Here is a 24300-nt window from a genome sequence, read left to right as displayed (position 1 = left end):
GCTGTGTGATATTTTCCCCGAGAGAGACAGCTGATTAGGATGATGTGATTTATGATACATACAACATGTAATTCATGTAGCGTACAGAATTTATAGCAAATATAGCAAATCTTGTTAGGAGAGCTGTTTGTTCCATTGAAATTCCTAGTTCCAACATTTAACCATATCTTATTAAGAATTAGTTTATAACTTATAATACAAGTAGGTACTTTAAACAAGAGCTTATAACGGTAAAAATAGTTGCAGGCCAAATGACCATCCTCGTAGGTCTCTGGCCGTTATACCCAGCAAACTAACAAACATACACATATATGAAACTCGCTCCCTACAATACACATATAATGATCGCGAATAGCAGTTACATACTTATATATCAGTTCATGCCGAGAAATGAATGACAGATCTGACCTAGTATCGTCATTTTGTTATCCACGTTACAAAGAGGATGTTATACTTGCCTGCGAGTTACACGTGTAAGAGAGAAGGTAGCGAGGATGTAGTCACGTTGCCACCAGAGACTGTTCTTCACCAGTGACACCAATTGCTGCTGATGGTTGTCTTACACTCCACTGATTTCACAAGTTATTACACTACAGCTGTAGCAGCAACAAATTCATATAGTAAGCACGTATCTTAACGCTGGTGCATTCACAGCGTTGCTTAAATGGTGACTGTACTTGTCATTTCAATGTTCCTTTTGTTAAATCTTGATAAGTATCTGGTCAAACAAATCAGTTGATGTAATACTGAGACAGGTAGGCAGCGGGAGGGACTCGACGTTGCTGACTGGGCAACTGGCTGACAGGTTGGTGTACATAAGCAGGTGTGGACACTTGTTCCACACTCCCCGCACACCTGCAGTACATCAAATAACACATGTACATGTTAAGCTACAGACCCACGGTCTTTTGTAGGAAATGGGTACGTAGTGGTGAGCCAAACCGACTGCTTATTTGTTTAGCTTTGTTGACATAATTTACCTTGAGGTTAAACTTTTGTGCATCATAGGTAGGTAGACAATGGAGTTTTTTTTTCTTTTTTACTTTTCATCAGTATCAGTTATCATTGTCACCATCATCATAGTCATCATATTCTCATTAATCATCACTCATGTCATAATCATCACCATTTCTGTCAGTATCATCATACTTTTCATCATCCAATCATCATTATTTTCAAACGTTGTTATCGCCATCCAAATCAATATCCGTGAGTAATGCTTTATATTTTTACTCATCTTTTTCAACAATTTCATCAATTTTTCCTCCATCATTATATCCATCATCGTCTGCATCAGTCATTATCATCCTTGTCGTTATCGTCCTCATCATTTTCGAATGTCACCATCATCAGTCTACATCTTCAGTTTCATGGTATTCGTCGCTGTCATCATATTCATCAGCGTTATAATGTCATCATCTTCCTCTGCATATTTGCCGTCAAATTCAACATGTCATTTTCGTCGGTCATCATCTGTAAGGGTGTGATATCTCGCAAACAGCCTCGAAAGGTTGTAGTTGTATGTTGCTGTTAGTATTTTATGTATCATCGTTGACTTTTTTGTCATCGAAATCATCATGTGTCATTATTGCCATCATATCTGACATCATCATCATTGCTGTCGTCATCATCTTTAAGTAGATAGAGATACGTCACCTCTGTGGTCGAGTAGCAACGTTAGAGGTGCAGGGTACCAGTCTGTGTGGAATTAAGGTCTATAATAATCCCCCCAACCTTCGATGGATCCAGTTCACTCTTCTTCGTGGATATATTTCCTTTCCCTGGCCAGCGTGTCAATATAGTTCACATTTGTTAAACTGTAATAAAAAAATATAGTTACTGCCACCACAGGAACCACCACATTTAGAATCAAGCATTTGATAATTTCTCGAATGACCCAAAGGTTTAATGATCATCTATTAACAAAATATGAGCTTACATGGATATACTTATATGTAGCATACGATAAATTTTGTAATAAAAAGATAGTTTATGAATGTACGGTGTGTATCCCCTAGTCAGTGTTTACATGTGAGCTGCCAGTGTCAGCCTGCCACCTGTCGAGAACCGATTTATTGGGTGGCCGCCAGATTTTAAAGTCGATAGTTGAGGTTGTGATAATAATTTGTGCTCCAGTAGTCTGCAGTCGAAAGCCAGGTAATAGTTTGGTGCGCATGACTTCTTTACTTTTGAAAATAGTTTGTTCTGTACATATAAGAGTTACAATTCCTGTTGTAATCATGAAACATGTGAATATATTTTTAGTGGGTTGGGTTCGTTACGTGAATAGCTAATTTGCAGATTTTTAGGATAAAGGTGTTTCTTGATACTATATCTAGTAAATGAAGAACGTAAGTCTCTGGAGGTAATTTATTAGCTGGTGCATGTGCTCTATTATAATTGATAGATTTTTGATGCAGATACAGTTGAATGTACAGTTTCAGGTTTTACCTGTAGCCTCTTCTTATTTTTATAAGGTGAAGTCCATACATTGTGGATAGGGCATTGAATTATAAGGTAATTGTGTGGTAAAATCATTACATATCGTATAAATATTGAACGGAATGGAGTGATACCACTTTCGTGGAAAACCATCAACTAGGACAGGAGGGACACTTGTAACATTGCAAAGTGATTCGAAATTAAGTAGAAAGAGGACATGCATTTCATAGGTTTGGGATTTTTGCTCAAATCAGTTTCTTGTTCTTTAAGTAGATATTGATTTGAGGGGGGTGTTTTCATTTGCACTTTTTTTATCTTATTTTTTTGCTGGATTTTGTGATAACCTTATAGTGTGGAGGATTATGAAGGAGAGGGAGACTGTGAGGTTGAATAATGTATGTTTGATAAATTATTGAGTAGAATATGGTAATAAGCTTCAGTGTCTTCGGATAAAGATGAGTATTCTGGATGTGTTGGAAATTAAATACCTAAGGAAAATATATAGTGAGGTGTGCTGATCATGTTAGGAATGGCAGTGTAAGAAACTGTGGCAGTAAGAGTAGTCTAATTGAGAGAACTAACCTAGCTGTACTGAAATTATTTGGACATCTGGTGAAGATGAGCAAAGAATGATCAACTTAATTGGATCTTTTTGTCAGAAGTGGAGGGAGGGACCAAGAAAGAGATGGAAGGATGAAGTGAAGGAGACATGCATGAGATAGAATAAATTGGATTTACTAGTATGTGGTTGATGAGTGGCTCTACGATCTCTGAGGATGAACCGATGTACACTACAGCTAGAGAGAGGGTGTGTCCAAATGAGACTAATGTTCATCTGTTCCTGATAATGCCTCGCTGAGGTAGGAAAAGTAGATGCATATAAGAATTTTATCAAAATTGTGGCAGTCTCAGCTTCACAGGGGGTAGTGATTAGAAATACTGTGTTTGTAACTTGCTATGGGATACCCAGAATTTAATTGATGTGGTCATGTTTAGGGTTAAAGGTATCATTTATTTGTATGTTCATTTTAACATTCAGATTAGCATATGTACAACGCAATTAATGTGACCAAGCATAAAGTTTTACAAGCACTTAATGTATTTCTACTATTACAGGCATGGAGAATCACCAGGGCATAGTAGAGGACATCAGGTTGTTCACATTCTCTGTTTTTTGTGAAATGGGATGCCTGTTTAATAGATGGTTTCCACACTCCACTCAAATCTCAGAGTCAGATCGTCATTTTCCTTTTCACCAAGAAAGAAGAATGGTTTCAAGACATAGGCCTGATTTTATTCTTCCATGTGAACACTCCTCAAGAGGAACGAAGTTGAGGGAAAACTCCACAAACATGAGACAAATCATGAGGCAAAAAGCTGATGAAAGCCCTTCACCAAGTTGTGTGACTATGAAGAAGCTGCCGTTTTATGATCACAAGAAGGATATTGTTAAGGCTTGGCATCTTGGTAATATTTCTTTATATTTTAGATATCTAATTGTGGATCTACCCATATTAATGACTGTATATGAAAATTAACTACCTTTTTATATTTCAAGGCAGGCTGTGGATAGTGTGGGGTTCATTATGCACTTCACGACCCAGTTTTGGATTAGTACTACCTTGTATAGGATGTTAAACTACATGTTTTTGTTTTATTAGATGACAGACAGATTCATCTTGTACATACTGATAAGGTGACAAGGCAAAAATCAGTGTCATGTTTGAATGCTGTACTGTTACAATATTTGAAGCTAGTCTTTTTTTCATTTTGCTCAAATGAAACTATTAAATTCTAAATGTCCTTAAAAGACTTTAGATAAGTCATAAGACAAAACGATCATATTGCATATCAGTTTTTACATTTCTGTTGACATGATCTTATGAAAAGATGAACATAATATAGCCATAACTTTATATGTGCAAATAGAGGATTGTTAAGCTAACACTGGGACCTAGGAACCACATTGTTTGGATGGCCCATTACAAATCACTCAAACAAAAAAACAGTCTTGGTCCTTGAATGCACAGTGCAAAATATGCAAGTTTTATAAGAGATATATAAAGAGAAGATAGTATGCTGGGTTTTATCTCCAGTGACTATGTGGAATCTGTGATGCCAATTGTAGATTAATTTTATTAATGTGCATGGCTCAGGGCATGTTCCCGAAGTGCCAAGGTCTTCCAACCCCATGTGTGCACTAGTGATTTGTCCTATAAGTTGACAGGATTAAGCAGTGCCTGTGATCATATACAACCTTTACAATGATCATATCAGTGTTATGGAATGTATGGAAGAGGTAGCATTTTTTCTGACCTCCAGATTGAGCCTATGAGTATTGGAGAGAGCCTTGTCTCGCAAAGTGGTTAAAGCATCATGTAATGCCCAAGGTAGAGTGTATCCACTTGGTTTTTATCTTTTCAGGTGATTGTGATACTTTTAAGACCAGCTGTTATTCATTCATATAGCCTTGATAAACATACAGTAGGCCTATGATGTCATATATGCAGAAATCTAGGGTTGCCACTGTGCGACTAACCCTAATTGCTCACTGTTGTACTGTTGTATTTTGCTCTTGATTTTTGATGAATCTCTTATTCTTACTTTATGACCTGCACCTCTGGCTTTCTGATGTGTAAGATATACCTCTATGCTTTTCATTTGATCGTGTTTGTGATATAACCTGCTAGACATTTGGTAAAATTTTGGGACATTATTAGCCAGAAAAGATAGTCAGGTGCCTGCAAGGCTGTATGAATGTTTTCGTCACATTTACTCAGAGGCTGGGTTACCAGTTCGTGCTCACTAATGCTTTAGTTTTGATTAAAGTTCTCTGTCGATGCTCTCCTCCATAATATATGGTGCTCCTTACCACATTATTCTTCTTCATTGGCTCGCATTTACTTTAATCATTTGGTTTTGATGCATCTGTTGCTTTTGTTAACCATTTGTCAAGTTTATGTTCCATAAGGTTAGAACATTGAGTAGCCAATGTGTTTTTCTCAGAGGGTTCTTTTGTATTGTTGCTTAATGTTTTTACATTAGATTTCCAGGAATAGGTGTACCTTGGCATTTGTTTTATGTTGTGTTTTTGAACACCTCTTTTATTCATTCTCTTTGAAGGTCTGTGGGTGACAGAGATACATGATATTTTCCCAGCTGTGTTGGTAGGCTGCTTGTGAAAACTATGGATAAGTGGTGGAATCAAACATTGTAACAGCCAGAGCAGTTTTAGGTTAGTCTTAATAACTGAAGATGAAGGAGAGCACAACTATAAATACTATACTATTATTAAGATGGTATTAATGTGTTTCATTTGAATTAGGAATGAAGACTAAAGGATAACTTAGCATTAAACACTTTATTGAAATAAAGGCAGAGAAACTTAAGAAATCAAAAAACTACAGTTTTGGTCATTATAAACCTGAAATAAAAAAAAAAGCTTCAGCCATCCCTGGATGCAAAAGCATGGAGATATTCACACAGATGGATTAAGAAATTATCCCTGGGGATAGGGGAGAAAGAAGACTTCCCACGTATTCCCTGCGTGTTGTAGAAGGTGACTAAAAGGGGAGGGAGCGGGGGGGCTGGAAATCCTCCCCTCTTGTTTTTTTTTTTTTTATTTTCCAAAAGAAGGAACAGAGAAGGGGGCCAGGTGAGGATATTCCCTCAGAGGCCCAGTCCTCTGTTCTTAATGCTACCTTGCTAATGCGGGAAATGGCGAATAGTTTAGTTTGAAAGGATTAAGAAATAGATAAGTGGGAATATACAGATGATTATCTACCTAGAATGACTGCTAATAGTAGCACAAGTTGTAGGTAATAGTTTGAACACCTTGTCCATCTATAATTATAGATATATGATTTCCATCTTTTATCAACACACGCAAGATGTACAAAATAGACTGGTAATTTGTGAAAGATATGGTACAGTTTTAGATGCTTCAAGGGAAATTTTTGTGGGTGGAAAGTTGTTAGAAGCAGTGAAAAGTTTTTATCGAGGATGTAAGGCATGTGTACGTGTAGGAAGAGAGGAAAGTGATTGGTTCTCAGTGAATGTAGGTTTGCGGCAGGGGTGTGTGATGTCTCCATGGTTGTTTAATTTGTTTATGGATGGGGTTGTTAGGGAGGTAAATGCAAGAGTTTTGGAAAGAGGGGCAAGTATGAAGTCTGTTGGGGATGAGAGAGCTTGGGAAGTGAGTCAGTTGTTGTTCGCTGATGATACAGCGCTGGTGGCTGATTCATGTGAGAAACTGCAGAAGCTGGTGACTGAGTTTGGTAAAGTATGTGGAAGAAGAAAGTTAAGAGTAAATGTGAATAAGAGCAAGGTTATTAGGTACAGTAGGGTTGAGGGTCAAGTCAATTGGGGGGTGAGTTTGAATGGAGAAAAACTGGAGGAAGTGAAGTGTTTTAGATATCTGGGAGTGGATCTGGCAGCGGATGGAACCATGGAAGCGGAAGTGGATCATAGGGTGGGGGAGGGGGCGAAAATTCTGGGGGCCTTGAAGAATGTGTGGAAGTCGAGAACATTATCTGGGAAAGCAAAAATGGGTATGTTTGAAGGAATAGTGGTTCCAACAATGTTGTATGGTTGCGAGGCGTGGGCTATGGATAGAGTTGTGTGCAGGAGGATGGATGTGCTGGAAATGAGATGTTTGAGGACAATGTGTGGTGTGAGGTGGTTTGATCGAGCGAGTAACGTAAGGGTAAGAGAGATGTGTGGAAATAAAAAGAGCGTGGTTGAGAGAGCAGAAGAGGGTGTTTTGAAGTGGTTTGGGCACATGGAGAGGATGAGTGAGGAAAGATTGACCAAGAGGATATATGTGTCGGAGGTGGAGGGAATAAGGAGAAGAGGGAGACCAAATTGGAGGTGGAAAGATGGAGTGAAAAAGATTTTGTGTGATCTGGGCCTGAACATGCAGGAGGGTGAAAGGAGGGCAAGGAATAGAGTGAATTGGAGCGATGTGGTATACCTGGGTTGACGTGGTCAGTGGATTGAATCAAGGCATGTGAAGCGTCTGGGGTAAGCCATGGAAAGCTGTGTAGGTATGTATATTTGCGTGTGTGGACGTATGCATATACATGTGTATGGGGGGGGTTGGGCTATTTCTTTCGTCTGTTTCCTTGTGCTACCTTGCAAACGCGGGAGACAGCGACAAAGTATAAAAAAAAAAAAAAAAAAAAAATTATATTACACCTAGCTTTTTACAGATGTAGATAAAATATTTTTTCCAGAGTAAAAATATAAGCCCAGCTTTGTGTACTTTCATTCAGATTATATTACTGTTTAATTAGATAAGCAGGTTTATTTATCAAAAATGTATGAAGGAAATGAAGGCATTGGAAAACAGTCTTCCAAAAAAGATGTAGAAAGATTATATGTATTTAAAAAAGGATAATTGTAATTGCTGGTAATGGATGAAAATGAAAGTGAGAGTAATTGTTAGGATATTAAGTTTGTTCATTATTGATCACTAAAGGCTAAAAAGCAGCACTGGAGTTCACTAGTTATTGAGGCTTGTGTTGTCATGACCACCCCCTTGAGGGAGCTCCAGGTGGAAGCGGGTGTCAGAAAGATACTGTTTTTTTGTGTGTGTAAGAAATATTTATTGTGTGTGTTTCATATGAACTCTTCAGTTTTTTCTTTATTTCTAGCTTCAGTATTTCACACCAAGAAGAGCTTCTCATTTGCGATCACTTCTGATGTAGCAAAGTCAGTAGATGAACAAGATTATAAGGTAATTTTTTCTTTATGATATATATCATGATAGTGGATATATGTGAAAAAATGTGTACAAAATCATTGATATTTTATTATTATATTTTGCCACCGTAGAGTAGCTACCTTAAAACTCTTTTTAAGATTTCTTCATTGATAATCTTGTCATAGTTCTTTCATGTTCAAAGCTTAATTAGTTATGACCAATATTGGCTTAAAATTTCATAAAGATTATGGCATTACTCTGCTTTACTGTAGTTATTGCTGAGGTTTTGTCGCTTGGATCCATCATGTGAGCAGGATGACAAGTATCCCCCCAAAGTCATGGTTCATGTCAATTGGAAAGTGTGTGATACAAAGGTAAGAATTTATGATTTTTAGGTTAAATGATATTCTGGATTTAGAGCATCATACATGACAGCTAGAGAGAAAGTTAGCAAATTGTTCATCTTTTCCTAACATTACCTCTTTAAGGTGGGAAATGGTGAACAAGTTTGATTAATAGAAAATTGTATATAATGTTTTTCTTACATATTCATCATTTCCTATGTTGGCAAGGTATATATACCTGTAGACAAAATTTGATGGAGTATGTGCTTAGACTGCTGTTCCGAATGATCTTTCATTTTATTGATGGAAAGGAAGTGTGAAAAATATTATGTAATTTTTAAGGTTTCTCTCTCTAATGAGTTTTACTCCTATTTCATGACAAGGGTGGACCCATCCCTATTAACATCACAGCTTTGTGTAACTTTACCAGTGGAACAGTCAACGTAATAGAGGTGAGTTTTTTTATGTATATTGCCTGAGTTTTTCATTGATTACATAGCATATGGAACAGGATATTTTTTTTATTTGTCTCATATATGATTCATCACAAACACTGGCACAGTACAGCCATCCATGATATAGTGGTTTCTCATAGAACGACATTTCATACTTATGATGGTTTAGAATTATAGTCGGGAAACATTCCGTATAATAACCCCTTACCACTTGCAATTACAGTAGACATCAAAAATATTCATATTTTATTATACTTTGTCGCTGTCTCCTGTGGTGCAAGGAAACAGATGAAAGAATGGCCCATCCCACCCACATACACATTATCAAAAATAAAGAACAGAAATATATGCCACATGCTACTATACAGCTAAAGGTTCAGCTGTAATTTTCAATTACTTAGAAAAAACTTTCTTTAGTATAAGAATGGTGGATGACTGGGGTAGAATGACTGAGGATACAGTAAATGTAGAATGTATTCATGATTTTAAGAAGTATGATACAGAATGTTTAAGAGACTGGGTTCCACAATTGTAAAACTCCCTCCTCAAACAGTGATTTCATACATACATACACTCACACACACTGATTAGGTTGCCTTATGATGAACCAAAAATGGCTTTCATAAAAGAATTGTATGAAGATGGCTTTTGTTGGCCTGCAAATGGCCTGCAAGGCCAATTTTTCTCCTGAATTCCATCCAAGGATAGAACAGAACCAAAGTGCAAGGAGATGTTAACCAACTGAGTTCAGCCCAAAGCAGTCCATCCCAAGGTTCAAATTAGTATCTTTGCCATGTACTACCACAATACCATCTAAATCCTTAGCTTTTATATAATTCATCCTCAGTGGGGTCCTTGAAATTAAAAGCTGCCCAGAAGGACTATAAAAACAACAAAAACACGGAAAAGGGTTACCTGCTGACTGGGGGGGAGGAGCATCTTTATTGTATGGACACATTTATTATCTGACCCAAGTAGCTATCTAATCCTTTTGCCTCGTCCACACACGGACTACTGGCATTCTGTCCAATATAAACATAAAATCTCTCCTTGTCATACATGACACTTGACAACACTTTAACTCACACAGCTCATTCTTTGTAACTAGATTTTTCTGCAGTGAGCACTATGTGCTAGATCTGTCTTTTAGCAAAATGGTAGGAGCGATAGATGGAAGTAGTAGGTATGAGCATTAGATGGAAACATTAGGTATAAGTAGGAGGTAGGAACTTTAGGCAGGAGCATGATGTAGAAGTAGTCTGTGGGAACTTTAGGTAGGAACCTTTGCGAACACTGCACTGAATTTGCCCTCTGCCCGTGGCTTGTTAAGGGTGAGGCACTAAAGGCTAAGAAGCAGCACTATACTTCACTAGTTATGGAGATTCTGTTGCTGTGGCCACCTCCTTGAGCATTCTAGAAAGAACAGGTGTCAGAGATATACATAGATAGATAGATAGATATATTATGCACAAAAGGTGTTTGTTATGGTATCATAAAACAGCCTTATTTTCCAGGTCTCTAGCTCTTCTGGTCATGGGGAGTACTATGTCGTATATCTGTCTCTGGTGAAAAAGTTGACTGTTAGTGATCTTATGTACAAACTCAAGAGAAAGAAACCATCAAAGATACAAGACACCAGATCTCTAAGTAAGTTGCATTTTGAAACCCAGGAATTGTACTTTTGACTAGTTTTCATTTTCCATAAGTTTCAGTGCCTTTATAGTAACTGCAAAATTATAACATTTGTATCAATGACTTCACCTGTACATTGGCAAAAGACTAGTTTTTTATCTCTTTAAGCCAGAGCAACGTGCATATTTATGGTGAAAGTTTTCAGTGCATTGTACATCATAAACTGGAAACTATAAATTTGGACAATGACTGAAGTGATAGGTGATTGTAAATCAAGTACTCTGTGCTTTAGCTTTTATTAACATTTAGATGAAAATAGTTAAGAAAGGTTTTATATTAAAGGAAAAGATTGAGCTATTATTGTATATTGCATCAAGGTAGGAGTCAGGGTTGACATTTGAAGGGTTTCTTTGCATTTGAATTATTATAAGCTCACCTTTGTTCAATGAGGCACTGAAAAGGAATGTTTACATGGAAAATAATTATGAAAGTGTATTATTATTTCCACACCAGTAAAAAGCAGGGTAAAACAAGACAAAGACAGTGATGGTATAGTCACCACAACTCTCCAGTGCTCTCTGTTATGCCCACTAACAATGTCCAGGATGTCTGTTCCTTGTCGAGGCATTTACTGCCAGCACTTCCAGTGTTTTGATGCAGTTGCCTATCTTCAAATGAATGAACAAAAGTCACTTTGGATCTGCCCAGTGTGTAATTGCCCAGCACTTTTTCCAGATCTCATAATTGATGGGTGAGGATAATTAAGTATTTATTCAAAAATAACATTGGTGGTCAGGGCACAGTCGTATTGTAGAAAACAGTAAAATCTTTGGAAGCAGTTCGTTCTCTTAATGGTTAGTGATTTTTATGTAGAAAAAATTGTGTTAAGTATTACAGCTTCATGCTTTGTTTTTCTCTTCCTTTTTTCCGTTATATCCTTATTTATTGGGAATACATATTTTTACCACTTTTTCCACTTCCTATACATTTACCAAAAGATGTATGTACCCCACAGACTGTAGTTTGTTATATCTAATTTTAAAAGACCATTAATAATGATGAAACTAAAGAATGTTATTCATTTCATTGTAAGCTCGATGTTGAAGCCCTTTGCACATCCTCACACATTCCAAACTGTATGCGTTGATCACAAGCATTGATGATCACATTAGATTTATGTCTTACATAGTAAGCTTCTCATTTGATATACCATTAGCTCTTTTCTGTAGACAGAGCATAATGGCATATGTATATCTCACAATTGTTTCTATTTATTAGCTTTGCATTATTGCTATCAGTTTTAATCAAGCTTGAGGAAATTTTTCATCTACTTCACTCTCTGCAGAAGTTTGAAAATGAGCAAGCTTACTTGTATGTGTGTGTACACACAGGGTATTGGGTGTCTCATCCCTTTGGCAGTCTTTAGAGTTGGGTTTTGTATATGGGAATGGAGTTCGTTATAATAACTTAAAGGAATAGTATGTCCTTACTTCATTTCCCTTGCGCCCACACTTAGGTTTGAAGTGGAAGCACACATCCAAAAATGCATCTGAAACTTATGTTTATCATGTCCAGTTTCAAGATAACTTTATGAGAAACTAGTTGTATGGATTCTTTATTCAGGACTTGAGACCAACCCAGTAAATCATGCACATATATGTTCATACACATACCTGTAACTTGAGTTTCCAGTTATTGCTTTACAATTTTAGATGATAAATTTTGTTAGTTTACCCTGTTCATCACTCCTTCATTCAGATTTGAGGATGGAGCTGCATTGCACAAATATGCTTATGAACATTTATCTTAAACTTCATCTTTTAGTCACTTCACTATCTTCCTTTTTCTTAATAGTAGTTGAGATGGCACAAGAGTTGAATGGCCCAATCAATGCTCTTTATGTATACTGTATATTATTTTTATTATGCAATCCCAGGGCCCCTTATCCAGGAGTTTCTGCAGCTTCAGGGTTGCATTACACACAATAGGAGAGAAAGGAGGGACCCCTTAGAAGCAAGAAGTTAAAGTTTTGCCAAAGGTGACTTTTCACTTACTGTATAACATCACAATATTTATCTTCTTTGATATTGGAGGCTCCAGACATGGACAAAAGTCCACATCCATGCAAGGCCTTAATTAAGATATGAAGAGGTTAATGAAAGGGAAAAAAAAGAGACATGGAAAAGTATTTACAAATTTTGAAGGTTTCCACTGGATGCTTCACATTCTGTGGCTCAGTCCATTGACAGCTTGTTGACCCTGGTATACCACATCATTCCAATTTACTCCATCCTTCCCTCTTGAATTTCCTCTTCTCATACTACTTATTTTGTCTTTCATCCTTGAAGGCCTCATTGGTACTAATTTTTGCCCATGCCATGTTGGCTACTAGAAAAAATTAACTGTAGCTTGTAGACTGTAGGAAAGAAGCAAGTGCAAAAATTAACAAATATGTTGAGGAATAAGGGATACCATCCATTAAACTATTGTGATTACATTGTTGCTTAAAAGAAGATTTGAAAATTATGTATGAAATTGATGATGGTGTCATGAAATGATTAAAACATTATATGCTGTCACATTTTTGATGATATAAGAATGTGTGGCGGGGTGGCGATGGGAATAAAATAAGGGCAGACAGTATGAATTATGTACATGTGTATATCTGTATATGTCTGTGTGTATATATATGTATACGTTGAGATGTATAGGTATGTATATGTGCATGTGTGGACGTGTATGTATATACATGTGTATGTGGGTGAGTTGGGCCATTCTTTCGTCTGTTTCCTTGTGCTACCTCACTAATGCGGGAGACAGCGACAAAGTATGATATAAATAAGAATAATGTATGCTTTGATAGCAGGGTGTATCTTAAAAGCTGGTAGCATTAAATAATGGGTTTCATAACTAAAGATGTGCATTTCAAAAATAGGTGGCTTATAGGCATTACACCTTTATTTTAGTTTTAGAGTACGTGATTTTTTAAAAGAATTTATTGAGAAAAAGTACTAAATCAGTAAGCTGTCCTTTTGGTTACAGTTATTTCCAAGAGGTTTTGGCACAGGCTAATGAGTGCAGTAAAGTGAGTCTCTTAGAAGATGGCAGTTGGACTTCCACAGCAGTTAGTGAGCAGCATACACATACTAAGAAACATCAAGGAGCCACAAGAAAGAGGACTTTTGCAGAAATTATTGTTATTGACAGTGATGAGGAGTATCCTAATACAGAAAATGGTAGGAAACTTTTCTCTTGATCTAACAATCCAGCATGCCTTTTCTTAGTATTTAACCCTTTTTATGAACATCACTTTACTGCAGCTTAGCAAGGTGATATGAATGTCGATGTATACATTTAATTTTCCATCATGAATTGAATTTTATGAGCATTGTAGGTTGAGGTTGGCTATCCACAGACAGCAGCCCGAAAGATGAGTAACTGGAGCATCCTTCTGGTTACAGTAACATACTAGTGACTACATTGGGTGGTAGTGCAACTTTCTGAGGATTTTCTGAGTATGTGGTGCCAAGAGCACTCACTGTTGCACCCGTGCCACCCTACTTTAAGACTGGCCAATCCAGAAAATAATGCATTTTTTTCAAAACTACTAATGCTTTACTCGTCATTCATAAGAAAAACAGTGGTTTTGATAGTTATTTACACTTGATTGTGCGGTGAATGAAATGTATGAAATGAAAGTTAATGTAACAAGCATACATAGGATTAGCCAGTCTGGTTGTTCATTTATATTTTCTGAATTAAGAACAGTTGTCTTCATCTTTGAGAAAGAAATGTTTTATGTTCTTTGTGCACCTTTTTTGGGAAGATTATTTCTATGATGGCATGTGTGAGGGAGAAGGATAGGTGTACTAAATATTGTCAATACAGCACAAGCAGAAAGGAATTCAGGTAAGTTTTTTGTAAGCCAGTATCAGATAGGCATGTAGTGTATAGTGTACTTGTGATTTCTGTGTTTTCTTTTGTGATCCTTGACTAAAATTGTGAAGAATTGTGTGGAGGGAATGGACAATCTTTTTCAGTTGTGTTTCTGTGGTTGGTTCCCAAAGCAGATTCAGCATATATTGTATTCATATTGTACAGTGGAAGCCATTTTTTGGGTTGCAGAATGAATTGATAAGCAAACTGTCAGACATCTGTGTTAAATCTGTTACAATATAACACATTGTACATTTCCTTTTTCCTTACAGATCAAGAGGCAAAGATCAGAAAAGCAAACAGAGTATTCCATAATGCCAGATCACTTCATGAAAACTCTGCAGATGACCTTTTGGAATCCTGTAAGCTTAAGTTTAGTGTGTTTTAGTCATAGGGAAATACTATAATACCTAAGAGGTTTTATGTTTTTTTTTTTTTTCTTTCTTTTTAGGGCTCCTGTCATGGGCTTTATTTGAAATGTAGAGAGAATTATGAAGTGGAAAAAGAAAGGACAAGGGAAAATTTTTACGAATTTTTGAGAAAGCGAAAGACCTGTCTTGAAATGTGCCAGGTCATGGAGAGTTCCAAAGCTTTGACATGTGGGGAAAGAAGCAGGTATCAGAACAACCCACCCGTAAGTTGCTGATGGCCCCACAATAATCATGTGACAGCAGCTTGCCAAGTATTTCATGGTCTAGCTAATGCACCTATTCCCAGGTCAATGTAATTATACTGAATGTAGTATTTTACATTGTTGAAACATTAAGGAACAATGAAGTAACTCACCAGTTGGTTTGCTGCTATTTAGTAAATGTTGGATGCTTTTGGTATTACAGATTCATGGTATGACTTATTTAATATTGTGGACAACCATGATGTAAGGCAACATGCTGTGAATATGGCAGACAGTATTGTAAAATGTAAATATCCCATTTGTTTTATGATTATCTGTTGAGAAGTAAGTTTCAAACAGTTATTGAATGATAAAAGTCCAACGTACTTAAATTTAAAAGAAAATCTATTAGTTTAAACATCAGTTATGTGTTGCAGAGCAGTTTAAGGTGAGGGAGAAGATAGCAACTATAGTTAGATCACTAAGCACTTTCTGTCAATACTGTGTGTTCAATACTGAAAATAGGGATGGAGTAGAGGCTTGTTCTCTGTTAGTTGTATCTTTAAATGCTCCCAAAAGTGACCCTATGACTCGCCTCAGCTTTCATGATTCCATTCACTGCTATCTCCACTCTCAGGTTTCATAAACACTAAATTTCCTCCAAAATTTTTCCATTCAAACTCACACCTTTTATAACCTTGCTTTTATTCACATTCACTCATGACTTTCTCCTTTCACACATTCTCCCTATCTCGGACATCATTTTTTTGAAGTTTGTCATTTGAATCTTCTGTCGCAGCTGTGTCATTAACAATCAACAACTGACTCGCCTCATAGGCCCTATCACACTCTCCAAGACCCTTGCATTCACCTCCCTCACCACCCCATCCCTAAACAGATTAAGCAGCCATGATGAAATCACACTCCTGATTCAGACCCACCTTCACCTGAAACAACTAATCTTTTCCCCACCTACTCAAACACATCTTACTCCTGTGATAAAAGTTCACTGCTTCTACTAGCTTTCCTTCTGCACAATATATTTGTAATGCCTTGCACATAGCATCACTATCAATTGTATCACATGCTCTCTCCAGATCCATAAATGCCAAATACAAATACTTCTGTGTCTCTAAGTATTACACATTCTTCAAAGCAAACACCTGCTCCACACATCCTCTACCAATCCTGAAACCATTTTGTTCCTCACCAGTCTGATGCTTTGTGCATGCCACCATCATCTCAATCACCACTCTGCTTCTTATTTTACATACACATAGCAAACTTATACCTCTGTTATTGTAATGCTCACCTTTAACCTCCTTGCCTTTATATAGTAGCACTGCACATGCATTCTGCCACTTCTTAAGAACCTCAACATGATCTCTTCTCTCTCTATCTGTTTATATCTTTGATGCCTGTTCCCTTCAGGAACTCCATAAAGAGAGTGGCTAAGGCAAAAGGGTCTCCATAACTGATGAACTCCATTGATGCTCTTTAGCCTTTAGTGTCTCTTCCTTAATAGACCACTGGCAGAGGACAATTCTAGCACAGTGTTTTCAGAGGCTCTCAGCATGATCAATTCACTGAAAATCCTGAGTAACCAAACCAGAACACAGTCACCTTTCTAAAGAAATTCAGTTGCAGTAAGTCTACTCTGTCAACCTTGCCACATTTCATTCAGCTCAAGGCTTTCTCATATCTTTTCACCAAACCACTTGCCATGACGTTTGTTTTATCCACTCCCCGATTCAGACACCCTACATCTGCCACACAGTCATCACATACATTCTTCAATCCTTTAAAGTACTCACTCTAGCCTATTTTCACCTTATCACTGTCTGTTATCGCTTACCCTTCACAGATGACCCCATTTTTTCCCTCTTACTATCATTATCCTTCCAAAACATTTTCTTATTTTCCCTGAAGTTTGGTGGATGTGATTTTTTTTAAGAACTTTAGACTTCAGTCTTATTTTGAGGTGAGAAGAAATATTGTGTATTATGACTTTAGTCATAATTCATACCCAAAAAGATAATTTTTGATTTGATTGAGAGGAAATCAGTCAGTTGGCATTATATCCAATTAAATCAGTTTTGGTTATGTACTGAATTGTACTTACTGTGTGTATATTTTTTTTTTTTTTTTTTTTTTTTTTTTTTCCCGCTGTCTCCCACGTTTGCGAGGTAGCACAAGGAAATATATATATCCCAGATATCTAAAACACTTCACTTCCTCCAGTTTTTCTCCATTCAAACTTGCCTCCCAATTGACTTGTCCCTCAACTCTACTTTACCTAATAACCTTGCTCTTATTCACATTTACTCTCGGCTTTCTTCTTTCACACACTTTACCAAACTCAGTCACCAGCTTCTGCAGTTTCTCACCTGAATCATCTACCAGCGCTTTATCATCAGCGAACTACAAGTGACTCACTTCCCATGCCCTCTCATCCATAACTCTTGCATTCACCTCCCTAACATCCCCATCCATAAACAAATTAAACAACCATATATATACGTTTATTTTATTATACTTTGACGCTGTCTCCCGCGTTAGCGAGGTTGCACAAGGAAACGTATTCCTATGAGTCCACAGGGAAAATGAAACACAATAAGTTCCAAAGTGCACTTTCGTTTAATAATCACATCATCAGAGGAGACACAAGAGAGAAATATAATTGTCAGTTTCCATCCTCATTTCCTTTATAATGTATTTTGGCTCATTCTAGCAGTTCTGCTGTGATTTTTACACTAATTCCCAAAATAGTTAAACTGTTTGTGTGTGGTTGGTTAAAACTAATGTGCTAGCTGATATGAGTCATCACCCACCTTCTTCACTAAGACCTCTTTTTCTACCTGACATCTTTATTTCCCACTTGCTTATTCATTTGTTCATGTACCTTTCTTTTGCTTCGTGGTCATATATATATATATATAATGAATACATGAACAACATGGCAATCTGTTCGTAATCACCAATTTACTGCTGATGAATTTATGAATTTTTTTTAGATTTCCCATTGCCTTATCCAGAATACTTTCTGGTTTTCTGCTTCTGGCAAGATAAACATTTGCAGACAGCTGATGCTGTTTAGTAATTCTTTCAAAGCCACATTTAAGTTGTTGTTAATCATGTATCGTTATTCTCGTTACCTAGAGATTATTCAAGGTTAGAAGATTGACTTTTATTTGTAGACAGTACTAATGCATTGTACTAAGTATGTGAATCATCGAGCTATATGCACAAGCATAGATTGATGATGACATATAGGCTGCACTTCCCATAATCACATTCAGTAGATATAGATATATTGACAAGTTTTTACTTTTTTTATGCTATAATAAGCATTATACAATATTAATTGATGAAAATGTAGTGTAATATTTCCAGAATGATATGCAAAGCAATAATGTGTAATAATGCACTGTGATTATATAAAGCACTGTATAGTATACTGTACATGTATTTTACATTATTTATGTTGAGAACCATGTTTTTTTTCATTATCTTGAACTATAATTTTTTAGAACAAAGCTTATGAATTTGATGAATAATCTGCATTACCAAAGATACATTTTTCCAGTCCATCATGTTGTAAGAATCTAAATGTTTGATTCACTAGATTATCCACTTGAATGGGTTGGGCCTGGTTACAATTGATTCAAACAAACAGGACTTGAGTGTAGTGTTTACCTTATTTTTACCCGTATGATGCTTACCATCAGTTTATGTAGGAAGACTGCACAAAGCAGTAGACAAGGAAGTGACTTATACCCCAGTGATTGCTCTTTACCATGTAATCAGTCATAACCTTCAGCTTATAATTCAGATCATTAAAGAAATGAAATTGAGTTAGAGATTTCCTTTTGTAAGTCATAGAATGAAGTAAAGTTAAACTGCCTTCCAGCAGTCCTAACTCTGACCTTCTTGCTTGATTGGCTTACCCTGTAAGGTCAGATACTAGTTTTATGAAAATCATTTGTAAACCATTTCTCTCTTACCTTCTTCAAAACAGGCAGATTATCTGAGACAGAGAGAAGTAAGAGACGTAGGAGGAAAAGAAGGCCCAAGAGCTCCAGATACAGGTGATGAAGTATCCTGGTTTTGGCTTTCTTGTTGGAAAAGAAATAATAAGACAGTCTTACAACTTGAAAAGTTATATTAATGTGCATATATTGAAAGTGAAAGCAATGGAAATAGAGATGCTTGAAATGGGAATTTAGATATTCAGGAAGTTGTGTTTAAGCCACCTGCTCTTGTCCCTCTCGATTCCCTGCTATGACATGCAGGGAATATGTGGGCAGTATTCTTTCTTCCCCATCACCATGAATTGGAGGTTATAAAAAGAAGCACAGTGAATTGGAACAATATGGTATACAGGGATTGCCGTGCTGTCAGTGGACTGAACCAAGACGTGGATCATTTAGGGTAACTGATGGAAAGGTCTGTAAGGCCTAGGTGGATGGGGAGTCGTGCTTTCAATACATTACACATGACAGCTAGAGAATGTATGTTAGCAAATGAAGTTATTCTTCATGTGTTCCTGGCACTTCCTCACTAACATGGCAAACAGCAACCAGGTATGAAAATTAAGAATTTGTTTTGGCAGTCTCTTAACATGTCCTGGAGCTCAGCTTTCATAATGCTTAAGGCTATCCAATTTAACAAGAAGTACTAAGAAAGATATTTTTGCGAGTTATGGTGTCCATAACATAACAGCAGCACATGTAGCAAGTTGTATTCTCAGTTTTCAGTAGGGCTATATATAATGACCCCTGAATCATTTTGACATTATAAGTATTTTGTTTTTAATGTCATTAAGTATTTTACTTTTTTGTTTTTTCATTTGTAATGATAGTTCTTTGCACATGCGTGATGATCGAGTCAACTGGTGGTAAAAGATGTACTTGATATTTAGAATGCCGTAGTTCGTGTAGCTTCATCTTCTAGAAGTTATCATAAGTGTACTCACGTGGTGCTTCCAGTTTTTTCTGCATTTGATTTCACTCGCCTCATTTCTCACCGCTTTGTTCATGTATGTATTAGAGCAGTGTTTTAGCACCTCTTTCTGCCTCTTCTCACATTTTACTATCTTTCATTAGTGTGCAGTTTTTTGTTTTCCTAGGCCATCTTATTACTCTGTATTACACTCTTGGCTCACGTACATCTTTATTATGATTTCACCTTTCCCTTCAGCTTACAGAACTTGAGTATTTCTTTATTAAAATACTTGGCACCTTCACTGTACACTGCAGTTTTGAAATAATTAGAGCTTTTTCTCCACTTCTTGTGCCTCTTGTGTTAAAGAAGTTTTGAATTGTTTATTAAGCCTTTTTGCTAAGCTGTAACCAAACTCTTGCCTTTTACTACTACATTTGATGTATTGAATAATTACGTTGCCACAGCTACTGCCAGTTTGGTTCCAGTTTAAATGTATTTGCTACTTACCTCTTTCCTAAAAGTACTCCTGTGTATTTCGTTATTTCATTGTCTAATTAATCATTGCAAATGTTAATAGAGGATATTCTCTTTATAGTGTAAAATGCTCTTATTTAATGTTCTGCTCATTGTCTTACAAATATTTCTGTATCCAAATTGACTTAGATGTTGCTGAGAAATTTTTATATGAGTATCATGTTCTGGATGATGTGAAATTTGGCTTATACTGTGCAAAGATATTTTCCTTCATATCTTATTTTGGCTTTTATCTCAGTGATAGGGGAAAAGGAATTCTACCTCTGTATTTCCTGCATGTCATAGAAGACAACTAAAAGGGGAGGGAGCAGGGAGCTGGAAATCCTCCCCACCAGGTTTTACTTTTCCAAAAGAAGAAACAAAGGGGGCCAAATGAGGATTTTTTCCTTTAAGGCTCCAGCCCTCTGTTCTTAACACTACCTCAGTAACTCGGGAAATGGCGAATATGTATGAAAAAATATTAATAACTCTCCAAGGAAAGTTGCATTGCAATGCATTTTTGTCTCTTCATGTTAATTGCAACTCTAATCTTTAAAAACTGTTATTTTAATCTTGATTGAAATCCAGAATTTCACCATTTTAATGTTCCTAAAAATTGTGTAATGTAGTTAGTGTTTAATTTTTTCCAAATGTTTTTCCTCTTGTGGATCCTTAACTGTGATCCATTTTATGTTATAGTGTATTATTTCAATCCAAAGATATTTTTATAATGTGCAAGATATATAAATCAATAAATGTTTCATTTTTGTTTTAATCTTGGTTTGTTAGTTCCCAAGACCTCAGGACTTTTTTTCGTACGTTAGGTAAGACAGGATGGGCAACTGAATGCCCTAATCAACACCATCTCATCATCACTGTCTACTTACTTTTTTCCTGCTCCAGGAGTCCCTTCCATCCTTATGAGGCTCCTGCAGCACTCGGGAAGCTGTCCACAGCCATGACTTGGGACTACAGGTCATAAAGTGTTGTGATGTTTGAAAATATGTGCAGAAAGTGCTTGGCAGTTGAAGAGTAAGTGTCAATATAATTTCTATGGTAGATACATTGTAGGTATGAAGGGTCTTGGAATATCTTGAAATGATATTTGTAGTTTCATAGTGTGGTGTTTGTAGTTTTGTGGTGATGTCCACCATATAAGCAGGAGTGTGACTCATGTTTGTGTGGGGGGTATGGTTTTTCATGATTGTATTTCTGATGAGTTGCAGTTTAAGACAGAATTAAGAAGTTTGTGTAGTGCTTTTTAGTTTGTTTCATGTATAAAATTCAGCCTTGTCATAACAAACAAATACTGTAATTCTTTAAGAAGCTACATATTTCATATCTGCAAGGGTTTATTTGCCATGGCTATGGATTTTCAGATATCTAGAATGATTCTTCATCCACCTTGCTATTGGTGAGAATGGATTAGAATCTTTCCATTTTCGTAATTCTCCAAACATCACCTCTATACAACGAACCTTTTCTGTACAGTGATATTGCTGTTTTGTCTCTTCTACTGGTATTATTTTGGCCACTGCTGTTGCGACCTGTTTTTATGTGTTTCTGCCTCAAAGGTTTGGACCTAAGACATGCATTTGGCTGCTGCTTCTCTTGTCTGCATGGGACACTCGGGAATTGACTGTAATGATGCCTCATTTTCTAGGGAGTGGCTATGCTATGGAATTCTTTCTTTCCTTTGTTTTACCCTCTTCTTTATGCTGTCTGCATATTGTTTCCTCTTCGACTTCATATGCATGTAGACATTACAGGACTCCACTGTTTGTGGTTACACCAAAGTAAACAGTCATCCTTGGCAGGTTTGTATCATCTTCAGTGAACAAACAGATTTACTATCAGGTCAAAGAACTCACTCCAAAGGAGTCAATCATTTCTCTGCTACTGATTGCATGGTGGCCTTGAAACTGCAGGAACCATGTAAAAGGGGCTGTATGGCTATAGTTCTAATCATTTATGTTTTCTTTCACATCCATTGAGTTTTGGTAGCATTGCTGTTAACATGATTTAAATGAGGAGTCGTAGAGCTTGCGATTAGCGAGGCAGCTGTAGGAGCCTTCTCATAAGTATTAGAACTTGGGCAGCAGTACACACCTTCCAGCTTACACCACAGCAAGGAACTCCAGCTATAACTTGATGACTGCTGTCCAGCATTACTTTTACAACCACAAACATAGTTCCATACTCCTGTCCACACAGTCAGCATACAAAAGACCTCGTACATTGCAAATGAAATCGTTATTAGTTCGGTGAACGAGTGTACTCAAATCCATAGATAAATAGACTGCATAATTGGTAACAATTGATTCTCGTTGCTGACAGGAAAATCGGTGACTTTAAACAAAAATATTGAGTCACAAGGATGAGTTTATTTCCCAGTCTCTGGAGGGTTTGAAGGTAGAAGGAAGTATGTTGAAATATGCTGCATAGCTTTATAAAGTTTTGATGGTGGCTAACACGAAGTAATGAATTAAATATATTGTTCCAACGTTTCGAACCTCCTGAGAATCGCCCAAACTGACAGGCAATGGCCGTCAGTCGGACGATGTTGACGTGAAGTGGTGTCCAGCGCAATCCTAGCAGGATCACGTACGTAATAAGTTCTTCGGAGTCATCTAAATGTAACGAAGTTTGTAGTTTTCGGTTACTGATCGGCAGTTTGTCCACAAACATACAATCACTCATTTCCCAGGTATTACTGTTTCGGGCATCCAGCGAAATTTGTAAGGTTAGTTTATACTTTAGATTTGGAAGTTGCTTTTTTCGATGGCTTTTGTTGTCATTTGAACATTGACCATTTCTATCGCAAACAGTTGGATGTTCGAGACCGTAATTTTACCGATTTTCTTGTGGTGATCACTATTCGCTGGCCTTGCCTTTTGGCAAATGGTTGGAGCAATAGATAGAAATAGTATGTAGGAACATTAGGCAGGAACTTTAGGTAGAAGTAATGGGTAGGAATATTTGGGAGGAGCACTAAGTAGAATTAGTCGGTTGGGGTCAGTAAGCAGTATCCTCTGGAAACACTGTTCTGGAGCTGCTCTGTCAGTGGCCTGTTAAGGGTGAGGCAGTAAAGGCTTGAAAGCGGCATTGGAGTTCAACAATTATGGAGACTTAACCCATGGCCACATCCTTAAGGGAGTTCCCAGAGGGAACAGGCGTAAGATTTATAGTTAGAATTCTTATTAGTCCGGTAACTATTTTCCCCAAGGCAATCTAAGGCACATATATTTAAAGAATTATCTTTGGTTTTGAAATGATTCGGCTTGGAGAGTTGTAAGGAAAGAAAATGAATATTAAATTCTAGAAGGCAAATAGCCTTACGAATTATGAAGTCGCTACAAATGATAAACAGTCATGTGGTGCAGTAACTGCGGTAATACATTGTACTGTTTTACAAGTTCTGACTTGCTACCAGTCTGTAAACAGTCTCATGGCTAGCTGAATGCATTAACCTTGGCTATATTTCTTTAGAATCTACTCTTACGTTACAATACTCTTGAAGCTGCAGCAAAGTTTTGTATGTTTATGGTGATAGCTTACTGTCCTTGCAATACTTATTACAGGATTTATCTACTTTTGTAGAGGAAAAGATGCTGCATCTATAGATATTCTTGCAGATTTATGCAAAAAGATGGATTTTGATCTTCAATCCTTTCACCAATAGCCTAGTGTACTACAACAGTGTTTTGGGACTGTAAC

The 24300-nt window shown here is 36.9% G+C and overlaps 1 protein-coding gene across 5 annotated transcripts; it reads left to right on the top strand.

Annotated features, from left to right (window-relative positions):
• Nucleotides 1-1958: 1958 nt before the first annotated feature.
• LOC139747485 (E3 SUMO-protein ligase PIAS3-like) lies at nucleotides 1959-21358 on the top strand. Of its 5 annotated transcripts, none has more exons than XR_011712402.1 (10): nucleotides 2002-2157; nucleotides 3559-3909; nucleotides 8097-8179; nucleotides 8419-8520; nucleotides 8874-8942; nucleotides 10460-10592; nucleotides 11091-11328; nucleotides 13620-13813; nucleotides 14965-15147; nucleotides 19145-21358. XR_011712402.1 is itself a non-coding variant. In XM_071659856.1 (10 exons), exons 2-10 carry the CDS (start codon nucleotides 3561-3563, stop codon nucleotides 19216-19218), a joined length of 1332 nt encoding a protein of 443 aa, XP_071515957.1. In that variant the 5' UTR covers nucleotides 2002-2157; nucleotides 3559-3560; the 3' UTR covers nucleotides 19219-21358. The 5 variants fall into 5 exon arrangements, 4 of the variants coding, with proteins under 4 accessions (XP_071515961.1, XP_071515957.1, XP_071515959.1 ...); XM_071659856.1 differs by lacking the exon at nucleotides 14965-15147 and adding an exon at nucleotides 14786-14875; XM_071659858.1 differs by lacking the exon at nucleotides 14965-15147 and adding an exon at nucleotides 14786-14875 and having other exon boundaries at nucleotides 2039-2168.
• Nucleotides 21359-24300: the final 2942 nt, after the last annotated feature.

This window comes from Panulirus ornatus, chromosome 68 (genome assembly GCF_036320965.1).
Source record: "Panulirus ornatus isolate Po-2019 chromosome 68, ASM3632096v1, whole genome shotgun sequence".
NCBI classification, from domain to species: Eukaryota; Metazoa; Arthropoda; class Malacostraca; order Decapoda; family Palinuridae; genus Panulirus; species Panulirus ornatus.
This window is presented reverse-complemented; position numbering and strand designations above follow the sequence as displayed.